This window comes from Sciurus vulgaris, assembly GCF_902686455.1.
Source record: "Sciurus vulgaris genome assembly, chromosome: 12".
Taxonomy (NCBI): domain Eukaryota; kingdom Metazoa; phylum Chordata; class Mammalia; order Rodentia; family Sciuridae; genus Sciurus; species Sciurus vulgaris.
The window spans coordinates 107482058-107505798 of NC_136473.1; the positions used below are offsets into that span (position 1 = coordinate 107482058).

The 23741-nt window shown below is 40.2% G+C and overlaps 1 protein-coding gene and 1 long non-coding RNA gene across 3 annotated transcripts in view; one reads left to right on the forward strand and one right to left on the reverse strand.

The window, feature by feature from the left end:
* The window catches only part of LOC306641323, a 439001-nt gene that overhangs the window by 118214 nt on the left and 297046 nt on the right, over positions 1–23741 (reverse strand). The window lies entirely within an intron of this gene.
* Positions 5524–16068, forward strand: TNFSF18 (TNF superfamily member 18). Of its 2 annotated transcripts, none has more exons than XM_079108076.1 (3): positions 5524–6936; positions 13106–13139; positions 15012–16068. In XM_079108076.1, exons 1-3 carry the CDS (start codon positions 6718–6720, stop codon positions 15356–15358), a joined length of 600 nt encoding a protein of 199 aa, XP_078964202.1. In that variant the 5' UTR covers positions 5524–6717; the 3' UTR covers positions 15359–16068. The 2 variants fall into 2 exon arrangements, with proteins under 2 accessions (XP_078964202.1, XP_078964203.1); XM_079108077.1 differs by having other exon boundaries at positions 13109–13139.

Genomic DNA, 23741 nt, shown 5'->3' on the forward strand with positions numbered 1-23741 from the left:
AGGGTCTTGCACATTGGTTGACTTAGATCATCACAGTCAAGTCTTTATTTTGGGTTGATGTTTCCTGCTTGTTCTGAGGAGGAGGCTCAGTCAATATTATGTTTCTGCTGCTGTAATTGCTGCTGATATTGTTATTACCTATAGACTATTCACAGCAGTCTTTTAAAATTGCTTTTTAACAATTTTATAAGTGACTTCATTGGTTGTTGAAATCATCTGTGTCCCCTACCAAATTACTGTCCTAGCTCCCCTCCCTTTAAGCCCAATTTTCTTCTACAATTGAAACTGACACAACCCCTCCACCTGATTTCCACAACCCACTTGGGTCTAGATTTCCTTTTTAATTAACACTTCCTTAGACTCAGTGTTTTCCCACAAATTTGACTATTGTTACTGTTGTCCTTAAACAGGAAGGATAAGAGCTAAAATAAATGGTGGCTATATAAATAGTATTGGAGTATTTCCTCAGGTAGCATCATTTTCTTTTAAGAAAAATTGAGTACCATGGGAAAATTTCCACAGCTGAGAATACTTTTGTGGTTACCATGCATTTAATATCTTTATTCTAATTTAAATCTTTATTTAAAATATGGCTCCATCTGGAAACCTGAGTCATTTTGTGATTAAGGAGGAAAGAGAGAAATAATATGAAATTGATCCCAGAGCAAAAAATCATTCCTGCTTAAAAATGCATTTATTTACTAATGCATTTTCTTTCAAAGGAGATTATTGGTGCGCCATATTAAGAAGTGGGGCAAATGGGGATCCTTAATATACTAATTATTTATCATTTTAAAATCCTTCCTCTACTGAAGTCAAGTTCAGATACCCATTTATGTATCAAGGCACAATGGAAAGAATAAATTTTGGAGTTAAATTTGTCTGGATTTGAACTTTACTAGTTTGCATAATTTTGGTAAATTGTTATAAACATCTCTTAATTTTGTGATCTGTAAAATGGGGTTAATCAGGTCTGCTTTATAATGTTGTGAATATTAAATGAATAAGTCCATGAATTTAAACAGGGTGCCTAGAAGAGAACGAGGCCTCAGCACATATGTATGCCCTGTTGTTAGTCTTTCATTTTCTCTCTTCCCTTTTTTTGTGGTTGACATTTGAAATCATTACTTGGTGGTGTTGCAACCAGAGAGGCTGGCACCTGACATATGCTAGGAATTCAGCGGGGCAAGAGACCTACGGGTAGGAAGCTGTGTACGTGTGAGGAGGGGGAACGTCCTTACTGTCAGCCACAGACTTCCCTTAGGCTTGTTGGGCAAAGAAAGGATGGAAATAATTTGTGCCTTATTTGTGCCTAATCTTTAACTGTAACATTTCAGGGGCGTTTGTTCTGTATTTAGCAAATGGAAAGAGCCTGCTGCTTTCACTTGGCCCCATTTCAACAAAGCAGCATTCCACACTGTTGATTGTGACTCAGTGTTTTTCCACTGGCATCGCAGCCTGAAATTTCTTCTTCTTTACAGAGGAACATGCTACTGTACGCATGGCTTGAGCCACCAAACTGGATAGACAGATAGCTTAGCCTGAATCACTAGATGCTTGGTGGATTCTCAGCTGAATAGAATTACCCTGTAACTCTGAGGAAGTTACATAAGATCATACAAAGATCTGTGAGAGCAACCTTATATTTTCAATGTCATTTTGGAAGGCTCACCTGTATAAGAACCAACTGTGACTAGGTGATGGATTCCTTAAGATCAGAGACATTCACTTATTCCTCTTCACTTCTACATTTCCAAGTGTAATGGCCTGAAACACTGTAGTACTACACATGCACACATGTGCACATTTGCATTGATATTAAATATATACCTATATGTTATGCTATTTACCATATATTTATATGTCATACTATTCAGCAAATTCATTAATATATGTCATAATAGATTGGCCTAGGAGAACATAATACTATGAGACTTTTTCACTGGCCCTAACCTCTCTTCAGAATTACACCTCAGCCTGGACATACTTCTTTTATAAAATTTCCCCTGCCTTTTAGCAAGGTCAGGGATTTAGTGCTCACCCCATTACTACACTTCTTCCTGTATATGTCTTGTACATTTTTTCCCTTTCCCTAGCTACTGGTAAGAAAAAAATCAAACAACAACAAATGTGAGGATAGAGACTGGTCCTTGTCTATCGTATTTAAGTTCCTAAAACTATACTTACTACAGAGAAGGTATTCAATAATGTTCCCTAACGAAAGGGGATAACATTTTCTCTGTATTTATGGTTATTTTTGTATAGAAAAGTCTAATTTTTTTGTTCATTGCCCAAATAAAAAAATCTAGCATTGAACATCAGTGCCTAAATTTGAATGGTGCAGAATCAATGCTAAAAATTGAAAGCAGATGAGAAAGTGTCTCATGGATTTCCATATGAACAAATGTCATAGTTGGGTGTTGAAATTAGTCAATGTGCTGAGTGTTCTCCAGTGGAGCAATTGTGTAGTAGGTTGGAGGAGTTATTTTAAGACTTGCCAAATGGGGAAGCCAAAGAGAAGCGTCAAGGGAAAATACTTCCCAACCCCCTTTTGCAGGCCTGCCTAAGGAAACCAGCAGATCTGGGGAGAATACTTTGTCTCAGGACTCCTAAGACCTTCTTATTCAAAGAGTTGATAGGTAAAATATATAATTCTCTGTCTAGGTGATATTGGACAAGGTGTGATTTAACAACAATGTCCATTCATTACAGCTTCCCAGGTGATGTTTGATGATTTCAAATAGGGAGCGTCATTTCACATTACATAATGGAAAATCTATTTTCAGTACAGATTCCAAGAAGGAAGCCACATTTCCCATTAAAAGGTGTTTAAGATGCTCCTCCTACGGCCAGGATACTGACACAGTGCTGATTAGTCTAAAGAGGATGTACACCTACGCACCTCCAAAATATCTTGCCACTGACATAGAGGACTCAGGGTGGAGAGATAGGGACCTGCAATACCCGCAGCCAAAGACTGGCAGGAAGGCAGATGGCTGACAAAGAAAGTCACAAGTGTAAACTGGCCAGTAGACTTGTGAGTTTTCCACTATACTTGAACTAGTAAAACAGACAATGAAGAATTTGGTAAGAGTTCCACAATGTAGACTTGCAAAAACAGCACAAAGCAAAACAATGTGGGGCAGAAAAGTGAGTCCCCAGGATGTGAGATCAAAACATAAACTTAAAAATATTCCCTAGGCCATCTTGATCAGGGTCATTACTAGAGATGAATGACCTGGAGATTGCTATGAGAACCTCTCTGTAGATATGTATTCATCATACATGTCATATGCACATTTGCACATGCATGTCTATATGCAGATGCGCTCATATTTACTTATGCATACCGAGCTGTGCATACACTTCTTACAGAATAGGCATTTACTAATTTTAATAGACCCTGCGGTTGCCTTCATAAAGTTCCAAGTTTAAACCCTCTTTACGCTATTGTGTCTATTTTCTCCATCCCTCTCTTATCTGTTTATCTATATCCATCCATGTCTCCTCAAGCCAGATGAGCCTATTTGCCATGAATACTTCAATACTCAGAACAGACAAAGTCACACAGGTACTGTTTTTTACAGAATTCTGACGTACTGGATATGACTGAACATGCGATACCAAACACAAGAACAAAATCATGATTAACAGTTGCATAAGGAAAATGTGGCAAGGGGAGAGAGGAGAGCAAGGCAGGATCTGGGAGGAAAGTGCGTCTATCAGTTTTCCACAGACCCTATTACACTCCGCACTCCATGTACCCCAGACGGGATCTACTGGACACCCTTCAGCAGAAGAGGCAGAAGAAATGTTAAGTGAGGCCAACAGATGAGGACTCCGTCCCTCTTCTACCTCCATGGGCAAACGATTCATCCTCCTCGTCCTCCTGCGTATCAGTTCCATCATTTTTATAGAAGGAGAGTTCAGTACAGGGCTGCCATATAGTAGTAGTAGTGCCCAATGCACTTTAGTGTGATTTAGTCAATACCTGAACTACAGTCAAGTTACTATATAATTGATTCATTCAGATTTCGAAGCAGTCATTTCTTGCCTTTTTTTTTTTTGCTGGGGGTTGAACCCAGAGCTTTGTGCTTGCAAGGCAAGCACTCTATCAATGGAGCTATATATTCAGCCCCAAATTTCTTAAGCACAGTTTGGGATTCTTTTTTTTTTTTTTTTCACTCTGAAAAATATAGAAAGAATTTCTTTTACCGTTTTGTTCTGAAATTCCTCATTTTGCAGCTTTTGAGTGAAAATTACTAGGTTCAGGGGTATAGCTCAGTGATAGAGTATTTGGCAGGCATTATATTTGCACACACACACACACAGATTGTGAGATTAGTTACTTTATAAATTCTAATTTTAAACTCTAACATTTGCAGAAGCTTATACCTCTGAATATTTATTTCTCAAGTTTTATCACTCTTTCAAGAAAGAGTATCCTCTTTTCTCAATGATTTTAGATTTTTTAGATCTTTCTATTTTCTGAGGCACTGTCCTTCCTATTTGTAGTATTAATTTGAGCATTTGTCTCTCTGTTTGTAAGGTTTTAACATAGTTGTTTGGCAAATTCCTCAGCAGTTGTGATTTTTAAATTCATATCCCCCAAAGCTTTTAGCGCAATAATGGGCAGATAGTAAATGTTCAAACTAATTTGCTAGTTGGACTTAACTTTTAAAAATCTCATCCTTGGAGAGCTGAGCCAGGACAGGCCATTGATACAAAAGTTTGAGTCTGTTGGTCACATACAAACCTCATAGGTTATAAAAAAAGGTACCAACTCTGACTCATTACTGTAGAATTTCAAAGTCTTCCCTACTGTCACCTGTCCTAACTTGAAGAGTCTTCACTTCTGAACACTGATCCGTGGAGAGAGGTCTGGAATGGTCTTCATGAGATATGGGTGTCATTTTTCCTAGGAAGCTGTCATACAGTTAAAATAATTCATCAGGCTATACCAAGCCTGACCTTGACCAAGGACAGAAGTTAGATTTTGTCTGGGTCGGTTCCTCATGTGAATAAATGTTTACTGAAGTGAGTAAGCAGGACAGTCCACCTAAACTTGGAGAAGGGACAAAAGAAGAGACAGAGCAGAAAAGCAGGAGGAAATGGCTCTCCTTTCCAGGGATCAGTTCTAAGTTCAAGGCTAAGAATCTGCACTCCAACTGCAGGCGTGGCACAGGAGCCAGGGTCAGGCACCACCCTCACTGGAAGCCAGCCTCTTACTCAGCCCCGCTCTGCATCCAGCACAGAGCCTCAGAACATCTGCTGCTCTGGAAACTCCTCTTGTGTGATCATCCTCTTCAGGGGTGGTTTACTGATCAAGCTAAAATAGGGCCGAGTTAAAGCAGGATGGTTAAGTTACCACATAGTATCCTGGGCTTGGACCTGTGCCCCGTCGGTAACCAGGATAGTGGTTTGAGGCACCACCCCACGCCTCCATTACCCTCACCCTCCTCTCTCAGAAATGAGGATGTTGAATCTCTTTTTTCTAATTTTAAAAATATTTGTTTCCCTCTTTTTTCTTTAAAATCATCTTATCTCCTTTCATCTAAGTGAATGTCAGTTGAATTATTTCCCATGGGAAATATAACGAATTCTCATTCTTCTCTGAGATTTCATAATGGAATTAACCTTCAACACATTTCTAAAGAGGGTGGAGAAAAGATAAACTAATATTTATGAAAGAAACATTCCTTAGAAGCTAAACTTTTCACATTTATTTCATTCTTGTAAAGTCTTAGGAAGTAGAAATGTTCTCCACCTTATAGTTAAGGAAGTTGTGGCTTAGAGAAGTCTAGTAATAAGCGAAAAGCCACAGAGCAGGTAGGGGCTGGGTGGTACCAGGCATGGCTCTGAGGCCCACCTGAATGAAGAGCTCAGGTTCTCTCTGGGGCCCATGCCAGGTGTACCTTCTGAGGTGCAGAAGGCAGGTACCCCACTTCAACAGATGGAGAGACTGAGGTACCGAGGACAGGAAACTTCCTCAATTTTGTAGTAAATCAGCATTTTTGATGACCGGAAAGTCCCACTTGTTTATAGAATAGAGTGTAAGTTCAGGCTGGGGGCAAGGTGCAGGAAAACAGCCTTTTATATGATAATTTTATTTCTATTGGATTCCAGCATTGGCACTTCAGAGATTTTATGAAATACGAGAAAACTGAGTTTGTTGTATTCATAGATTTTTTAAATTAAATTCTAGTAATACATTTGGTGTTTTTCCAACTTTATTGAGGTCCAACTGACAATAAAAATTGTACATATAAAAGGTATGCAACGTGGTGACGTCATTAAGATTGTTTTTCTAAATGGTGCATCTCCACCTCTCCAGTCCCCCAACGCCCTGCCTCAATGTCCGTGGTGTCTGTCATATTATAAGCCTTTATTCCCAGCTTTATTTCTTCTTATAAAAGTGATTTTCTTCTGTGGAAGTGATTTGGGAGGCTTCCCCAGATGGGCACAGCCTTCCTGTTCTCCCCAGCTGGCCGGAGCTAGCGCCACTTCCTCGTGCTTGGGGAAAGTCGTTTCCCCTCTGCACTCCCTGCTTGTTCCCTTTCTCGTGTTGCCTCAGTTGTTTGTGTTGGCTGCAGGCCTCTCTTCCCTGCGTGCGTCTGGCCTGGTGCCCAATGAGAGTCAGCACTTAGCCTGGAAGTATCATTTTCCAAGGCTGCCAGAGAAAAACTCCGCCTCCCACACCCACTGCTGATTATCATAATGCTACAAAACCATCCTTCGCCCTTCACTGTGAATGTCTGCTTTCCACAGCTCTCATTTCTCCAGAAAAGGGTTTTGAGCCACGTGGAGAACATGCCTCTAAGCCACCCAGGTTCCCAGGGAGCACAGAGGGGGTCCTATAAGCGGTGGCTCATCACAGCAGTAGTCCTGGTGGTCTGCTCCGTCAGTGCACTAGTCCTTTCTTCTCTCCCTCTCAAGGTAAGGAGGGCACAGAACCTGACATGACTTTTAGTAAGATCCTGTACTTTTTTTTTTTTACAAATAGAGTAAATATTATCTCAATCTTATAATGGCATGGCTTTTGAATCTTATCTGAATGTTTTGAGACAAAAAATACCAGGGAATGCTAAATGTTAGCTTCAGAACTGAGCTAGATGGAAAAGATACTTGATTAAATCAACTGATTGGCAAATGCCTGTGGAATATATTTTGACTTTCTGGAACTCTGCTATACCTTCTTGATAGGACAAACAATGGCATAAACATGGTGCTTGTCCTCAGGGAATTGCAGGTGAGTTACAGTCTTGTGGAGGGAACAGAGTCCAGAAGAAAATAGACGACAGGTGGTTAGCGTGTCTTTCAGAGAGGAAATGGCACTGAACCAGGAGTAAGAAAATCTGGATTCTGGTTCCAGGTCTCTCAATTACCAGCTGTTCAAATTTGAGAAAGTGATTTAATCTCTCTGGTTCTCTGCTTTTTCATCTGAGAAATGGTGGTATGGGAATGGGTTTGTTTATCATGATGTTTCTGCTTGCTATAAAATAGAATGATCAATAATTTAAGATTTGTATGAACACAATGCTTTAGGAATTTAAAAATGGGTGCTGACTTTGGGCTGGGGTAGGTCCAGGAAGGCTTCATGGAAGAAGAAGGAAGGAAGTGTCTATTTGGGAAGCCCCTGATGCCTATCAGGAATTTCCCACTGAGCTGCAGTGCAGGATGTGGGACCAGAGAATGGGATTGTTTGTGGGAATGGAGATAAGTTAGGTTCTTAGAACCTAACTCGAAGATTTTCTCTGTTGACTGCTACCAAAAATAAAATAGGAAACATATTACATCATTCAGGAGTGAGCCCCTTTTGGGGTACATTTGAAGACTGCACCTTGGGGAGACTAGGGTGGTATATGCCCCTCTTAAGGAAGAGTGGGGGTGTGACTGCAGAATCATTTTTCTAAGGGTACCGACCAAGAAGATTTCAAAGATGTGGTTCTACTGCATCAGAGACACTTCTAATCACAGACCTACTCTCTCAAGGAATTTATCAAACAGAAGCGTGAACATTCTAGAGCAGTGAGGTTTGAGCAGAAAGAAAAGAATTGCCAGAATTTTTGAGCATTTAGGTTTCTGCAGAAGAGGAATGATGAGAATAGCAATGATTTCCATTTGAAAGTACTTTTTCCTTCTGAAACTTCCAGGTTCATTAGGCAGATGGCTCTGAAGAACATTGACTGTAGGTGTCAGCATGACTCGAAGGGGAAGAAATACCTTTCTCAAAGGACACCTCTTGCCAGAATCGAACTTGGCTAATCCATGTTTTTGAGCTGTGATTCTGGAGTCTCTCTCCTGAAGAACATGGAACTTCTCAATGAAAAGACAGTCCAGAGTTTGTTCCAAATTTAGGGGCATATGACAGGATGCTTAGAAGGCTAGCTTCTGGGGAGCCAATGACCCAGGTGGCAGTGCAATGATGCTAGCTCAGGCCCTCCACTTCCACTGGCCTGCACTTCCCTTTCCCTCTGGCCACTGATAAGTATCTTTGGAGAGGAGATCTGAGTGGCTGGCAGATGGTGAGTCATCATGAGACAGCCACTGCCCTTCTCATGGACCCGGAAGTTTCATTTCATTTTGTTCTCCACTCCGTTTTTACATACAAAGCCCCACTCTTCCAAATTCTTTAACCAATAATGTGACAAGTGTTAGATGGGAAGCGTGGCTCCTTTTACACCCACAGATTTTTCCTCGGGAGAAAAAAATCCTTCCCCCTATTGCAAATTCATAGTGAACTAAATGGTTAACTAACAGGACAGGCTGTGGGCTCAAGGAATTTGGTCAATCTTCAGTGAAAATGACCTCACATAAGTAAGTTGTCTCTAAGAACCTAAATGTTCAGTAAAATCCCCTGCTCCAGTGACATAAAGGACACTTCCAGAAGGGGTAGCTGTACTTGCACTCAAAAGCACAGTAGATTGTATTTCCAAGTGATGATCTACTTAGGATTGCTTCAAAAAAAGAGTTGTTAGGTTTTTGCCATTTTGAGCTCCACTATTTAAGTCTAGGCTTAAACTAAAGTAAGGATATGAAAGCAACTGATCCTTCTAAGCAGAAATAAATGAAACTGGAAGTCCCATTCACTTCTTTATAAGTGGGTACTTACTGCTTTCAAACATCATCAAAATGATAAATAGAAACTGCCCCACTGGTAGTAGGGGTGAGTTTGGAGCAAGACAAGCTGGGTTTGGATCTCAGCCTTGCCTCTTAACAGTCACCTGACCTTGGGCTAGTTACTTAATTAGGCTTCTCCTCATTACCTCATTTGTAAAGGATCATGTAATCCTTACAGAGTGAGGATTAATGAGGTGGGAGAGTGCCTGACAAGCTTGACAAGTGCTAGGCTCTCAACAGATGGAGACGGTTGGTGTGGGCACCACCACGATTAGTGACATGAATGTAAACCTCACAAAGTCTGTTTAACAATACGGATATTCTTTCCCAATTTATTCCTTCTTCAAAGGCCACACCTTTCAGTCAAATTGATCATTTTTCAATTAGGCTTTCACTTATGGCAATAATTACATAAAACAACAGTAGCAATTTCTATAACTGTAAATAGATATTAAAGCAGTTGCAATACAGAATGTGTAGTTTCTGGCTCTGGCAATTCATCTGTCTATGGTCTTATATTTCTCTGTATACGTTTTATATACTGTGGTACCTGGCATGAGATCTATGGAGTGTATCTTGGCATTAATTCATACTTACATTGTTACCTAATTGCTTTGTATGTATAATCATGTCTTTCTAGAAAGACTATAAACTTTTTTTTTTTTTTTTTTTTTTTGGTACTAGGAATTGAACCCAGGAGCACTTAACCACTGAGCCACATCCCTAGTCCTTTTTAATATTTTATTTAGAGACAGGGTCTCACTGAGTTGCTCAGGGCCTCTCTAAGTTACTGAGGTTAGCTTTGAACTTGTGATCCTCCTGCCTCAGCCTCCTGAGACACTAGGATTATGGGCATGTGCCACCATGCCCAGCTGAAAAGACTATAAACTTCTTAAGAACAATAAATTTGTCACTTTAGCTTACAATATTATTGTAAGCTATGATGATGTTGGGAATCTAGTACTTAAATTTTTGTCAATTCTTATAATTAGCATCATTACCAAAATGGTTCAGGTGGGATGTATGGGAGCCCTTCATAAGAATTACCTCATTTAGTGTGACTAATGATGACTTCAACAAGCTTTGTGCTATCATTTCCCTCATTTTAAAGATGAGGAAATTGGGGTTCAGGGAAGCTGTGTTACATGCCTATTAGGGGTTGAACTAAACTGAATTTCATCTTCTCTCCTAAGGCCCTCCAAAAGGAGGAGAAAAAAATTGCAAGAACAAAACCAGATGCAGGGGGGCTGGGGAGATAGCTCAGTCAGTAGAGTGCTTGCCTTGTAAGCACAAGGTCCTGGGTTCGATCCCCAGCACCACCCTCCCCCCCCCCCCCCCAAAAAAAAAAAAAAAAAAAAAAAACCAGTTGCAGGGAATCCTGTGATTTATTTCTTAGAACTGTGGCTTCCGGACTTTTTGATTACACTTCCTTATCAATAAAATGTCTTCACTATAATTTCCAACATACGTATGCTAACGGGGACTTCAGTCTTGCTCTGGGAGCAGCCTACATTTCTCAGTCCATCCACTGTCCCCTGCTGGACTATTCCATACCCTTGGTTCTCTTCAAACCTCGAATATCTCTTCCCCATTCTCACACTGAGCTGATAACTTTGCCTTGAGGTTTCAGGAGAAAATAGGAATATGGAGGAAAGAAGGTTCAAAGCCACCACATGTACAACTTTGTGTCCCTGTATTCTGCTTCTGTGTTGCCGCTATGCATGAACTGCCATGCACCTACTGAGGACACTTGTGGAGCAGGTGCCGTCCTCTCGCACCTCCTCGGAGACACCCATCTACAGTTCTCTTCCAGCTCTTGTGTATTACCCCTTCTTTGCTTTCCTGGAATCTTCCCTTCAGATGGCCACAGGCAAACATGCTCTCATTTCTCTCCTATTAAAGCAAACAAAACCAAACCCCAAACAAAAACAAACAGAAACCTACCTCTGACTTCTGACCCCAGCCAGGTTCCACTCAATTTTTCTACTTTCCTGTATAGCAATACTTTTCTAGTTTCTCTTTTCTCATTTAATCCATTTGAATTAAGCTTCTTCCCTAATCACATCACAGAAACCACTTTTGTCAAGAACTCTAATGGCTGCCAGGTTACTAAAGCCACCAATTAATTCTCTGCCTTTTCCTTTCTTATCCATCAGCAGAATGTGGTAGGAGTTGATCATTCCTCTCCCTAAAACACTCCCTTGGGTTGTTTTCCAGCCCTTATGCTCTGCTGGCTTCTCTCCAGGCCCACTGGCCTCCCTTCAAAGCTTGCTTTGCTAGTTCCTCAGCTGACCTTTACACATCGCAGTGCCCTGTTATTCATCTCCATCTCCACTCCCTGGCTTGATGGTCTCTACAGCTTCACGTCTCAAAGCAGTAAGCTGAAGATACCTAAGTTTATATCACCAGAACTCCTTAAATTCCAGCCTCATATGTCCTGCTGACTACTCAATACCTTTACCTGGATACCTACTAATCATCACAAATGCACTATCTCCCAAACCAACTTTTTTTAAAATATACTTTTTCAATTGTAGATGGACACAATACCTCCATTTTTTTAAATTTTTTATTTATTTATTTAATATGGTGCTGAGGATGGAACCCAGTGCCTCAAACATGCCAGGTAAACACTCTACCACTGAGCCACAACCCCAGCCCCCAACCAGCCCTTGCCTTTGCCTCTTCTAAAGCTGTACCTCTTACACCTTGCCCATTTCAGCGACTAGCTTTCCAGCCACTTCTGCCCAGAACCTTGGCGTCACCTTGGCATCCCACTTGCCTCTGCTCACTCTCCTCTCTTCCCCTGGTTCCTTAGTCAGGGGCACCTTGCTCCTTGCTGAGATGAATGCAACCATTTCCTGTCTGCTCTTGCTACTCTTGACCCTGCCTCCCTTTAATTCATTCCTAGCACAGTAGCCAGAGAAATCCTAAAGAGGGAACATGTATGGATCTTTAAGCTCAAACAAGTCACAAGTTTTTTTTTTTTTTTTTATCATAAGGAAACCAAAGAACTTTGAGTATTAAAAAAAAAAAAAAATTGTGTTTATGCCTAATTGAAACAGAGAGTTCCCAAACTTCCTCATGCTAAGAATAAAAACTCCTCACGCTGAGGACCAGGCCAAGGGAGCTAAGATGACATATTCTCTGGCTAAGCACATGTATTCACTAGTTTTTGTTTCTATAAGTGGGAGCTGCTTCTGTGGGACCAGTGAAGAAACAATTTAGTTGTTTCTCCCCAGTTTGATCAAACTGCACAAAAATCATTTTAACTTTTTACATTTTTTGCTTATTTCTTCTGTCAGTGAGTGGCCAAGTCTGAACAGGGAGGTGCCTGGTTTAGCTGTGGTAACATCATCTTAGAACAAAGTGTTTTAGAGCATTTAGAATTTAAATATTTGTATTCGTAATGTCACACCACTGACTTCTTCTAGAATGTAAACTTCAGCACATGGCAGCAGTTGGACACTGTGGGGCCCTTTCTGAGGTTATGGCAGTTGCTGGTATGAGGTGTGGTTATCTGAATAGCGAGCTGCATGGCTTTATCAGTCAGTTTTAAATATTTCTAGAGCTTAACTTTCTATTATTTTAAATCAAGATGAATATAAATAGAAACTCCATTATTTTCCTCCATGTGTAGTCTCTGGGGTGTCCAGATTGTGTTTGTAAGAAACTCTTAGAGCCAGAGGGAAAGGGCTGAGATCCAGTAGCGGTCCTGTGGGTAGACATCGTGTGGGTGGAAAGGGACCTTGGCCTTGTGTGCAGGACCCAGAGGAGAGCTAGGTAATGAGAGGTCAAGGATGGAGCAGTCACCTGCGAGAGCTGGGACGCAGTGGAGGAGGGAGGCATTCTTATTTATTTATTTATTTATTTTTTAATGGCTATAGTAAAGTGATTTGCTTAAGAATTCTGAAGCTTTAAATCAGCCAGTCAAGAAAACAGTGATATGTTGTCATCCTGACTGATTCTTCTTTTCCTTCCACAGCAGGCTGCTGCAGATTCCTGTCAGGCCAAGTTTGGTGAGTAGCCTTCCTTGCATCCTCCCTTGGACTGGCCTTAGTTTTTGATACAAGAAGACAGATGCTCTCAAGAAGGCCTGTGTTCTCTCAGATATGGGGCTCAACTTTTAATTGTTTACTAAGGACAATATGTTCCGGATTTTTACAACCGTTCCCCAAAGCACTGCTCACGTTTCACATGTTGCTGTCGCCCATGTCCAGTGTGTAGAAGAGGAACGAGTTAAGGCAGTGGCCACTTTCTCTGATCTTTTCCCTTCTTCATTTAGTTTCTCAGTCACTCTCCCTTACCGTCACCTGATATTTGTTAGAAAACACACTAAAGTTAACAATTACATAGAGCATTAGAATATTTCTTAGAATACATACAAAACTTCAAGTAAATACATTTTTGGTTGTTTACAGGTTTCAGATCAAACAAACACCATTTCCTTTGCAAGCAGAACGTGAGAATTAACTACTAACTCTGTAACCCCCTTATTCCCAAACCCCTCAAATCTCCAGGTTTCTTTGGCTTGCAGGGATTAGGAAACGTCTTCTTCTTTGTCCCTGCCTGCCTTGTTTTGTTTTGCCACTTAAAGGTATGGAATTCCTCCTCCGTGTGGTAAAGGTAGAGAACTCCAGCGAGGCTAAGGATGTTCTTCAGTGACTGCGTCCTGAATGAACAGGAGAAACAGCGACACCACTTCCGCCTTTAGGGGTCAAGGAGCAAGAGCTTGTTGGAGCCTCAGGGAGGCTGCCCTTGCTCTAATCACCTCTCCTTCCTCTCCTCCAGAGCCTGTCTTCATGTCTTGTTAGTCATTTATGTGTGAGAGTGTAAGTAGAATGTTACCTCCTCCAGGGCTCTGTCCTCTACAGCCAAAATCATAGAGACTGAGAGGACAGGTCAGGTAAGCATTTGGGGTTGAAAAGGAGCCTCTTAGGACCCTGAAATCACATGACTGTTCAAAACCAATTAATACAGGGAAAAGTTTAAATTTCATATGTACCTATGAAAATGAATGACAGGGTCTGGATCCCTTTTTTGTCCCTTGGTGATAGTATCAAACAAGGAATACCTTTATGTAAACAGTTAAGTAATTTCTACAAACTCATGGATTTACCAGTAGCTGGGGGTGTGGGAGCTTAGACAGTGATAGCCCAAGTAGGTCTTGAATGCCATATCCCTACACACTGATGAGAAAAGCCATAATATTAATCACTCGAGTTCAGAAGTCTGAGCCCAACCTAGGCAAGATGGTAAGACCCTGACTCAGAAAAAAAAAAAAAAAAAAAAAAAAAAAAAAAATTGGGTGTTAAGAATACAGCAATGAGAAAAATAGAGAGGTACTTGTTCTCAAAGATGTTATATTCAAGTATATGAGACAGAAAATACACCAATTAACTTAATTTTCAATATGCAACATGCCAACAGCTTCTATGAAGAAAACAAAGTAGGGTAAAGGGAGAGAGTGGCAGAAGAGCATTATTTTATATGGATTACTTAAGGAAGGTGTCACTGGTAGAGAGATGCACAGTAAACAGTATTTATATGGAAAAAGAATGGGAAAGCATGAATTGCTAACTCAAGTTGCCCCGATCCTGGTGTGTAGTTCTCTCTTCCTCCCTCCTTCCACCTTTCTTTCCATGAATATTAATTGACCAAAAAGGCAGAGTTTCTTAACTTTTTTCCTATGCCAAATACATTTCCTTAGAGCTCTCTGAGCGAGAGATTGCAACTTATTTAAAACAAGGAGTAGTTGGAAATTTAAAATATTAAAATAGTGTTGGAAGATAGAGGATAAAGAAAAAAACCTGTGGGTGTTAAATAATTTATGAAGACAAGGAAAACATAATAAAATAAATATACTTCCATTTTTTTCTCCCTTCTTACAGGACCATTACCCTCAAAATGGCAAACGGTACCTCCTGAACCTTCTTGCATGAATAAGACATCTGACTGGAAGCTGACAGTTCTTCAGAATGGCTTGTATTTAATTTATGGCCAAGTGGTTTTTGATACAACTTACAACGGAGTTGCTCCTTTGGAGGTGCAGCTACGTAAAAACAAGGATGCCATACAGACTCTAAAAAACAACTTTAAAATCCAGACTATAGGAGGGACTTATGAACTGCACGCTGGAGACACAATGGGTTTGATATTTAACAGTGAAGACCAGATTCTAAAAAATAACACCTATTGGGGGATAGTTTTAGTGGCCAATCTTCAGTTCACCTCCTAGAAATCTGATTTGGTTTCCTCATCCTGTCCACCATATGCAGAGATGCTGAGTGGGTAGAGGGGACAGATCTTCAGTGCCTGTGGTTTGTCAGGGTATACAAATCAATATGAATTCTTCTGCATGTGAGATTTTCTCTCTCATGCTCATCTGAAAGTGATTCAAAGACAGGGCCATAGGTTTTTGGTTATGCCTGATGTTTGGGTCTTCAAAGATACTTCAATAATCCATGACACAATGAATGTAGGTGGCATAGGACAGAAACCCTGAAAGAGACTTTTTTTTCAATCCATGAATCCCTGGGTAGAAAAATGAGGTCCTGTTTCCAAGGGAGTCTTACCTGGCTTGCTGAAAGGGCTTGGGGCCATGGCCTGTTCTCATTTTCTTGAGCTGCTTTATCATTCTTTCCCTAATTCTATCTCTGAGAGTCTCTCAATAAAAAGTAGGCAGGCTGGTGGGATGGCAACAGTGATGCCAAAAACAGCCTACTTTAGGTACAGTGTTCAAGAAGAGAGAACTCACTGAGACTCCTGGGACTCCAGGTAGGGCATAAAATGGAAAGTACTGTGTGTGGGCATGTCCCTTGGTTTCATCATACTCAGAATACAGGGTGTTTTACAAAAGCCACTGGTCAAGGGAGTCTTTATGAACCTTCAGCTAAAGCTTCATTGTTTGTGTGTGTGTCTAAACAATGTCAATTGTAAATTAAGACTCGCCACTAGTAATCAGTAGACTTAATACCAGAAATTGGTATTACTGTTGCTGTATTATGTTATGTAGTGATTTCACATTTTTTTTTCGGTTTTTAAATTTGTTCTAATTGGTCACACCTGACAGTAGAATGCATTTTGATACATTGTACACAAATGGAGCATAACTTCTCCTTCCTCTGATGATTTCATATTTTGAGCTGGTTTTCCTCAGCCTGCAAAAAGCTTTCATGTATCATATGGTAACTCTATGAAGTTAATACAGCAGATATTTTGGGGAAATTTTTAACAGTGAGAATATGGAAGCAGATGCAGTATAGGTATCTTGCCTCAACTCAACTAGTTATGAATTATTTGGGATTTCTACCATATCATACTGTTTCACTTATAAAGCTGAAAAAAAAAACTTTCTAAAAAATTTTTTTAGATTCTATTAAAGTTTGCTGCTTATAGGTGCTTGTTGAAAGATATGTAACACTATTTTAAAACAATTTAGATACTTATGGATATTTGTGAAAAGCTAAATTCTGCTATCACATTATATATCTATAAAAATTAGTAAATTCAATTTTTGAAAGATGTTTCCCCCTTCAGCACAGGATATAGTGAAGTTTGCAACAGATCTCTCCTTTACCAGCAAACTGATTCCTCTTTCCTAGCCTGGAGCAGGGAATTTCATGGTACTGCTCAGGGTTCTTCCTTCCGTCAAAGAGCCCGTGTTGGTCAAATGTGCTAACTTCTAAAAATAATAAATAGCACTTGATTTAAAATTTTAGACTCTATTATAAGTTTGCTGCTTATAGTTTCTTGTTGAAAGATATGTAACATTGCATTTTAAAACAATTTAAATATTTATGGATATTTGTGAAATGCTAAATTATGTTAATTAATGTTATTACATGTAAAGCTAATTTAAGTATATTTGTTATTGTGTGCCACAAAATTTGCTTGGGGCAGGCTAAGCTATTTCTTCTTATTTTAAATTAATATCTGCTGAGTTGCTGTGAGACCAAAGACTTGGATATAAAGACCTTTGTTTTTGCATGTTTTCTCAGGAAATTAAAGTTTTATCACATATATTTGTATAAACTTGGTATCAATTATCAATTTTTGTTGTGTTATAACCAGTAATGTACTGGAGTGGGCTGACACCAGCTCATCAGAGTTGATTTTTAAATTTTCAGGAATTCTGCACTCTGGTTACTAAGCATGACCATTACTGAAATTGGTTACGGTGGGAGTATTTACAATGCAGGAATTGGCAACCATTGAAAATCAGAGCTTTCCATTTGGACAGCTGGTTCACCAGCACCCCACTGTTCATAACATTTCCCTTCCCTAAAACTCTTCTCTGCCTATGCCTCATCCCTGGAGCTATCCAGGAAGGCAAGGAGAGAGTGAAATTGTTGCACCTTCAGCAAAAACCCAACACAAAAGTGATTTCTCACTGCAGGCAGAGGAATGACTACTAACAGATGATTTCTTGATTTTCTTGGTGTTATAATTTCAGCCTTGGTTTTCAATATCCTCTGTTTCCTCATCTGCACTTTAAAACTATAATGAAATACATAATAGTAGCTGTACTGTAGCTGATTGATACTTGGATAATTAGAGTTAGTGATCTAAAGAACACAAGGTTACATCAGGGAAATCCTTGCCTATGTAAGACTTCTTGGCAAGTGACAGGCAAAAGTGAAAGCTGGGTGTAATTAGATTTTGGTTATAGCTTGCTCCCATTGCTGATGAGTTAGTCAGGTATCTCCATCCTCTGACTTCCTCCCACCTCAGCCACTCCACCCTCCTTACCACGGGAGCCAGTGCTGACCCATCTCACACTAACTGCTTTTTTACTTTCTACCTTGCCTCATCAAAGCTGGCCCAGGGTGTGTTATAGTTACTGTGGACTAAGCCTCTGCTTCTGAGAATGGCGGTGGACTAAACGTGGTAATCTTGTGCATTTGTTATAGCAAACTAATAAAGGAAGTCTATCTGTATCTTGGAAATGAAATTGCTGCCTTGCTCTGTCCCACTAAGGCAATTTCCTTTGGGAAATCAATGGGAGCACATTCTGTTTTTATTAGAGAAAAGAAGCAAACATGACTGATAGGCCAGCAGTTTGAGAATTCCTTTTCATGCAGAAGCTGTAAATGATGGCTGGCACATACCGTTCCCTGCTCTGAAAGGATGCACGTTCTATAACTCTGGGAGTCTCCTGTGCGTCACATGTCTCCTCACGGGAGACTGGCAAACATGCTCTGGCCACACAAGCTCAAAGAGCAGAAGCCCAACTCCATGTAGAAAGAGCCTCCAGTCTCCACTACTGACAGCTGGCCTTTCTCCTCCAGAGAAACAGATTTCTGGGGAAAGGTCCGATTCTAGCCCACCGTCAGGTTCTGCTTTCTCAGGGTAGGAGTCTGGCACCAGTTTTTCGGATATCCTAATCAAGAAACATTTCAAAGCTCTCTAGAGGCTCCCTGGTGTCCTTAGGAAGTGTAAACTTAGGAAGTTTCCTTGCTCCCGTCCTTCCTGTGATGATTCACAGCATGACCACAGTTATCTACAAATGTGTCATCAAGCTCTGCTTCTCCACGCTGGCAGAAGGAGTGTCTACAAGTAGACAATTGGAGGGAGATTACTTATAATTCTGCATATTCTGGGGTATTGTCTTAATCTCACTTTGGTATGAAGATATCATAAAAGGAATCTGGTATTGTAGAATCCAGGGTCTAGCAGTGCCTGGCCCAGAGTCCTATGATTTGTTGAGTGAAAAAATAAAGAATCATAAATTTGAGTGTTGGTGCTAAAATGGTGTTATCTTGTGCACTTGGGTTAACAGAATCCAATGGGCAAAGCCCTGAGCTACAATTTTCCTCACTATTTCCTATCCCATCACTTACAATTCTCAATTGATCTCCTCTTTCTTCACCAAAAACCTGTTCCCAAGGACATTTTTAATGTAATTAATGAAAGAAAACTTGCAAGCTCCTTGCACTAATGGAAAGAGGCTACCCTGTCTTACCTTACTAAAACATGACAAATCCTATCTGTTTTTAAGCTTGTTGGACAGGTGTACAAAGAAGCAACTGTCTTTATGATATCCTAAGGCAAACAATTTATTCAATGATCAATGGCAGAGTTTTTCAAAGTGAAGTCCATGGATTCTGATAAAAAAAAAAAAAGAGACAATTCCTAGGATTCATCCACAGTCTACAGTCTACTTAATAAATATTTCTAGTAGGGAAGCATAGACACCAAATTTTTAACAACTCTGACCCATAGATTATTTTTATGAACACCACAATTTAAGAGACACAGCTTTATGGATTCAACTGAACCCTAGCTAAACATTTTCCCGAGTATTTAAAGAGTCAGAGCTTCTAAAGAAGTAAGCAAAGCATAACAAAAAGCCCAGCTGGTACTGGCCCTAACACTTCAATTACCCATTTCTATCACAGAAGCAAATAGACTTCTAGCTTCTCTGTGTGTCTGAGTAAAAATCAGGTGCTTCGATTTTCATAACCTAATGGCAAATTGGCCACTTGAACACTGACAATCTACAGCATGTGAGCCTCACCACAATCAGCACCACATTAGCTGCCTATATGCTGTTAACTCCCCAATATGGATCTCTAACCCAAGTTGCTTGTTTTTGCTTCAGAGTGGTAAATCCAACTGGCTACTTAACCTCAAGCTTAATATGTCCAAAATGGATCTCTTAATGTGGCTCAAATGAAGCTCTCCTCATTTCCGTTGTATTGCTTGCACCCGGGATCTCTGGATCATGGATTCATTCTTGGGTTTCGCCTTATGTCTATCTAATCTGTTAGGAAATCATACTGTTTTGACCTTTAAAGAGAATCTGACCTCCTTTCTGCTACAGCTCTTTTCCCAAAAATTATTTCAATAGCATCATAACTGGTTATTCTGCCTCTACCTTTGTAGCTCAGCAAACTTACTTTGAATCCCAGTTTTGCAATGGATCGTGGACGTTGGGTGTTGGATCTTGGACAAACGTTTTTCCCTTTCTGAGATTCATTCTCAGGTTTGTTTTGTTGACTGTTGTTTACCCAGTGTCTGACACTGGATAAGTTGGGGTTAAATAAATGTACATCAAATTGAGGAATATGTTTAAAATGTGCTAAAAATACTGGCTAATATGTATAAAGTTCCTGATATATGGTAGACACTAAGTAGATGGCTGCCATTCTTTTTAAGTTTACTAAAGACCTGGGTTCATTTTCAAGTTTTTGAGCTTTGTCATTTTAAGTTAAGAAATATTTATGTAACATCTACCTCTCATTCCCTGCCTTTCCCAGGAAAAAATAAATCTCAAAATAAAAGCATTTTTTTTTTATTCAATGCTGTATCACCAACACCTAGAACAGTGCCTGGAATATTGGAGGAGTTCAAAAAATATTGGAACGAAGGAAGAAAATGATGGTGCCTTGTTGTTGGTTAGAATGAAGAGTAAGCCATAAGACATCCGGGTCGCAGACAGCTTCTCAAAATGGTGCGCTTACTGCCCTTCCCACGGGGATTTTAAACCCTAAGGAAGACACTGCACTGAAAATCCTAAGCTCAGGCATCACAGGGTCCTCTAACCGCTGGCTGCTCTCAAAGGTGCATGGACGCCCCCTCATTGTCACCGCGGTCAGCGTGTCATTATCTCTGCTTCCCCAGGAGGTGGTGTCCTGGCACACGTCGCCTTGCTCTATCACAGAAATGCTTTCACCAGATTTTAAGTTAAACTTTGCCTTTGACTTTTCTTGAATACTTACATGAGGAAAAGTCATGTGTATCTTTGGGAAAATGGTTCTTAGAGCATGATTTTCAATGTTACTTTTCATTCTTTAAGGAAAACACATTCGGAAAACCTGGTGTCTCGTGAACTTGAAACCATATCTCTTTGGGAATTTTTTGTCACACAGTTGTACACTGTACTCATGAGGTCAATAAGACGTGGGATTTGGTTGCATTTTCCCCTCTGCAAAGGCATTGTAAGTCTTGGCAAACTCACTCCCAGCGAGCCTTTTGGAAGCACACTGTGGTTTTGAGCACTGATGCTGAAATGCTGCCTTAGGTGATGGATTTTTTCCTTAGTAAGGCTTTTTAGGATCCTTATTTCAGAATGGCCAAATTACTATGTCTGAGAGGCAGTCTTCAGTTTTATAGGTCCAGAAACTGAATTTTGCCAGCCACAGAGTTTATAAATAACTATGAACTGAATAGTGAGATATAAACTAAGTGGCAGTTCATAGGTTAGTGCATATTCTTCCTGAAGGAGCGTTATATGAGAACTCAAATTATAACCAAAGGTTATTGGGCAGGCAGAAAGTCCAAGTCAGGGTGGTTAGGTAGAGGACCTGAAAAAGACCTAAGATACCAAAAGCTTCTTTTATTAATTAAAATATTTTCTGGGACCAATTATATTCTAGATATGGTAGGTACCAGAGGAGATACAAAAATGTAAAGATATGAAGTTGTCACGAAGAATTTTAGAGGTTAGCAGAGATACCTGTTGCATGTAAACAAATGAAAAGAGGACTGTTAATATACTATTCTAATAGAAACGAATTAGTCCAGGAAAAGATGGAGAAGCTGAACAAAGATAGTGTGATTGGTGATGGAGGGAAGGGACATTTGAGAGGGAAATTCATGACAAAGAATCATCAGAGCTAAATGACCAAAGTAGATATCACTGGGGCTTCTTCCAAGCTCCAAACGGCTTCCTCATTGAAATCCTTCACCTGTGGGTTGATGTCAGCACTCTCATCTTCCCTAGGACTGGAGAATACCATTCGCCCTTAGATAAAAAGTTTGATGACATTCCGGAGTTGTTGGTAGGTGGGAAAGAGAGTCTATGCAAGGGGAGAAAGCAAGGGCTGCCGTGAGCAGGAGGAAGGGAGAGTCCATCGAGCTTGTTTGAAAGAAAAAAAGAATGAAGACATCAGCATCCAGAGTTGTTTCAGTTTCTGACACAATTTCAGTTTCTGTTCCAGGCCTTGTAAATTCTTTTACCACACTATGCTTTTTCTTGACTTAGTATTGGGATCCATATATTTTCTACTAAATTGTTTCACTAAAACAACTATTTTTGATTCTCTAAGATGTCTTTTCAGATGTTTAAAATTCATTTTCCAGGCAATACCACCTCTGAGGAGGCAATTAACTGTTGTGGTTAGGAGGATGGATTTAGAGCTAGGTAGGTCTGAATTTGAATCTTGACTCTGCTATTTATGCTTTATGTGACTTTGAGTAACTTCTGCATATTCTCTGGGGCTAGGTGGTTCCACCTACAAAGTGAGGATGATTATTTCTATCACATATAATAAAGATTAAAGTAAAAAGAGGCATTAAAAATGCTCATCTCCATGTCTAGCACATAGAACTCAATAGGTGCCAATTATTTATTTGTATTATATCAGTTTATAACTAGGCATGTCAGGTAGTTTTCTTCTCTATTTATTTGAAATTTCTATCTCCACTTTTAGCTTCAGTGAGTACTTCCAGCAACCAAGTACATACTGCACCTTATCAGATCAAAATGGAATAAAACTAGAAATCAACAGCAAAAGAAACTGCATGAGCACATGGAGATCAGACAATATGCTTCTGAATGATGAGTGGGTCACTGAATAAGTCAGGGGAAATTAAAAAGTCCTAGAATCAAATTAAAACGAGGCTGGCCTGCCCAGGCCCAGCCCTCTGCGGATCTCTAGTACTGCCCGCCCCATGGGAACTCAGTGCTGGGCCATGAGCCACCTGTGGCTCCTCATCTACCAACGCATTTGGATGCCTCTGCCACCATCATGGATTATCCCCAACGCCAATGCTGCCATCTTTTCTCGTTAACATTACATTCTACACCCTTCCCTGTTCTCTTGTAGACCTTATTGCAAACCTGTTGTTTATGCTGTAGATAATAATGGAACTCATCATCTCTGTTGATTATGACAATACTGTTAATAGGGGTTATTTGGTTTAAGGCCCAAACCTTAAACCAAAGGTTTAAGGTTTGTTTGTATTGTGGGCTGCTAATATTGATCATATGATTATCTCAATGGATGCAGAGAAAACATTTGTTAAAAAACAGCACCTCTTCATGTTCAAAACACTGGAAAAACTAGGAATAGTAAGCTATCTATGCTAAGCCCTGGGACAATATCATTCTAAATAGAGAAAAAACCAAAAGCATGCCGTCTAAAAACTGGAACAAGACAGGGTTACCCTCTCTCACCACTTCTATTCAACTTCATCCTTGAAACGCTAGCCAGAGCAATTAGACAGACCAAAGAAATTAAAGGGAGATGGAAGCCAGATTCTGAACCCGCCTGCCCCACCACAGACAGACGCCAAACACTGAGCCCACCTGCCTCCCCACTGCAGATGGACTAAGGACACCACACCTGCTTGCCCCTACCCTGGGCTAAATTGGTGCACCCCCACTGGGGTTCCCCAGCTTCTTTGGAGGCTGGTGCAGACATTTTGAATTATTCCTGAGGGCGTGGCCACCATCATTGGAAGGGTAGCTCCCTTCCTGAGACACTACAGGAGACTGGAGGCCCTTTGACAGGTACCTCTACTTACTTACTTACATCCTACACCCATCCCCATCCTCTTGTTCACAACTAGAAATACTGTAAATAGTAATTGAACTGATCCTGTTTATTTTTAAA

Coding starts and splice junctions, on each gene's coding strand:
- TNFSF18 (XM_079108076.1), top strand. CDS start 6,718: ATGCTACAAAACCATCCTTCGCCCTTCACTGTGAATGTCTGCTTTCCA. Junction 6,937..13,105: donor TTTCTTCTCTCCCTCTCAAG/GTAAGGAGGGCA, acceptor TTCCTTCCACAG/CAGGCTGCTGCAGATTCCTG. Junction 13,140..15,011: donor TTCCTGTCAGGCCAAGTTTG/GTGAGTAGCCTT, acceptor CCCTTCTTACAG/GACCATTACCCTCAAAATGG.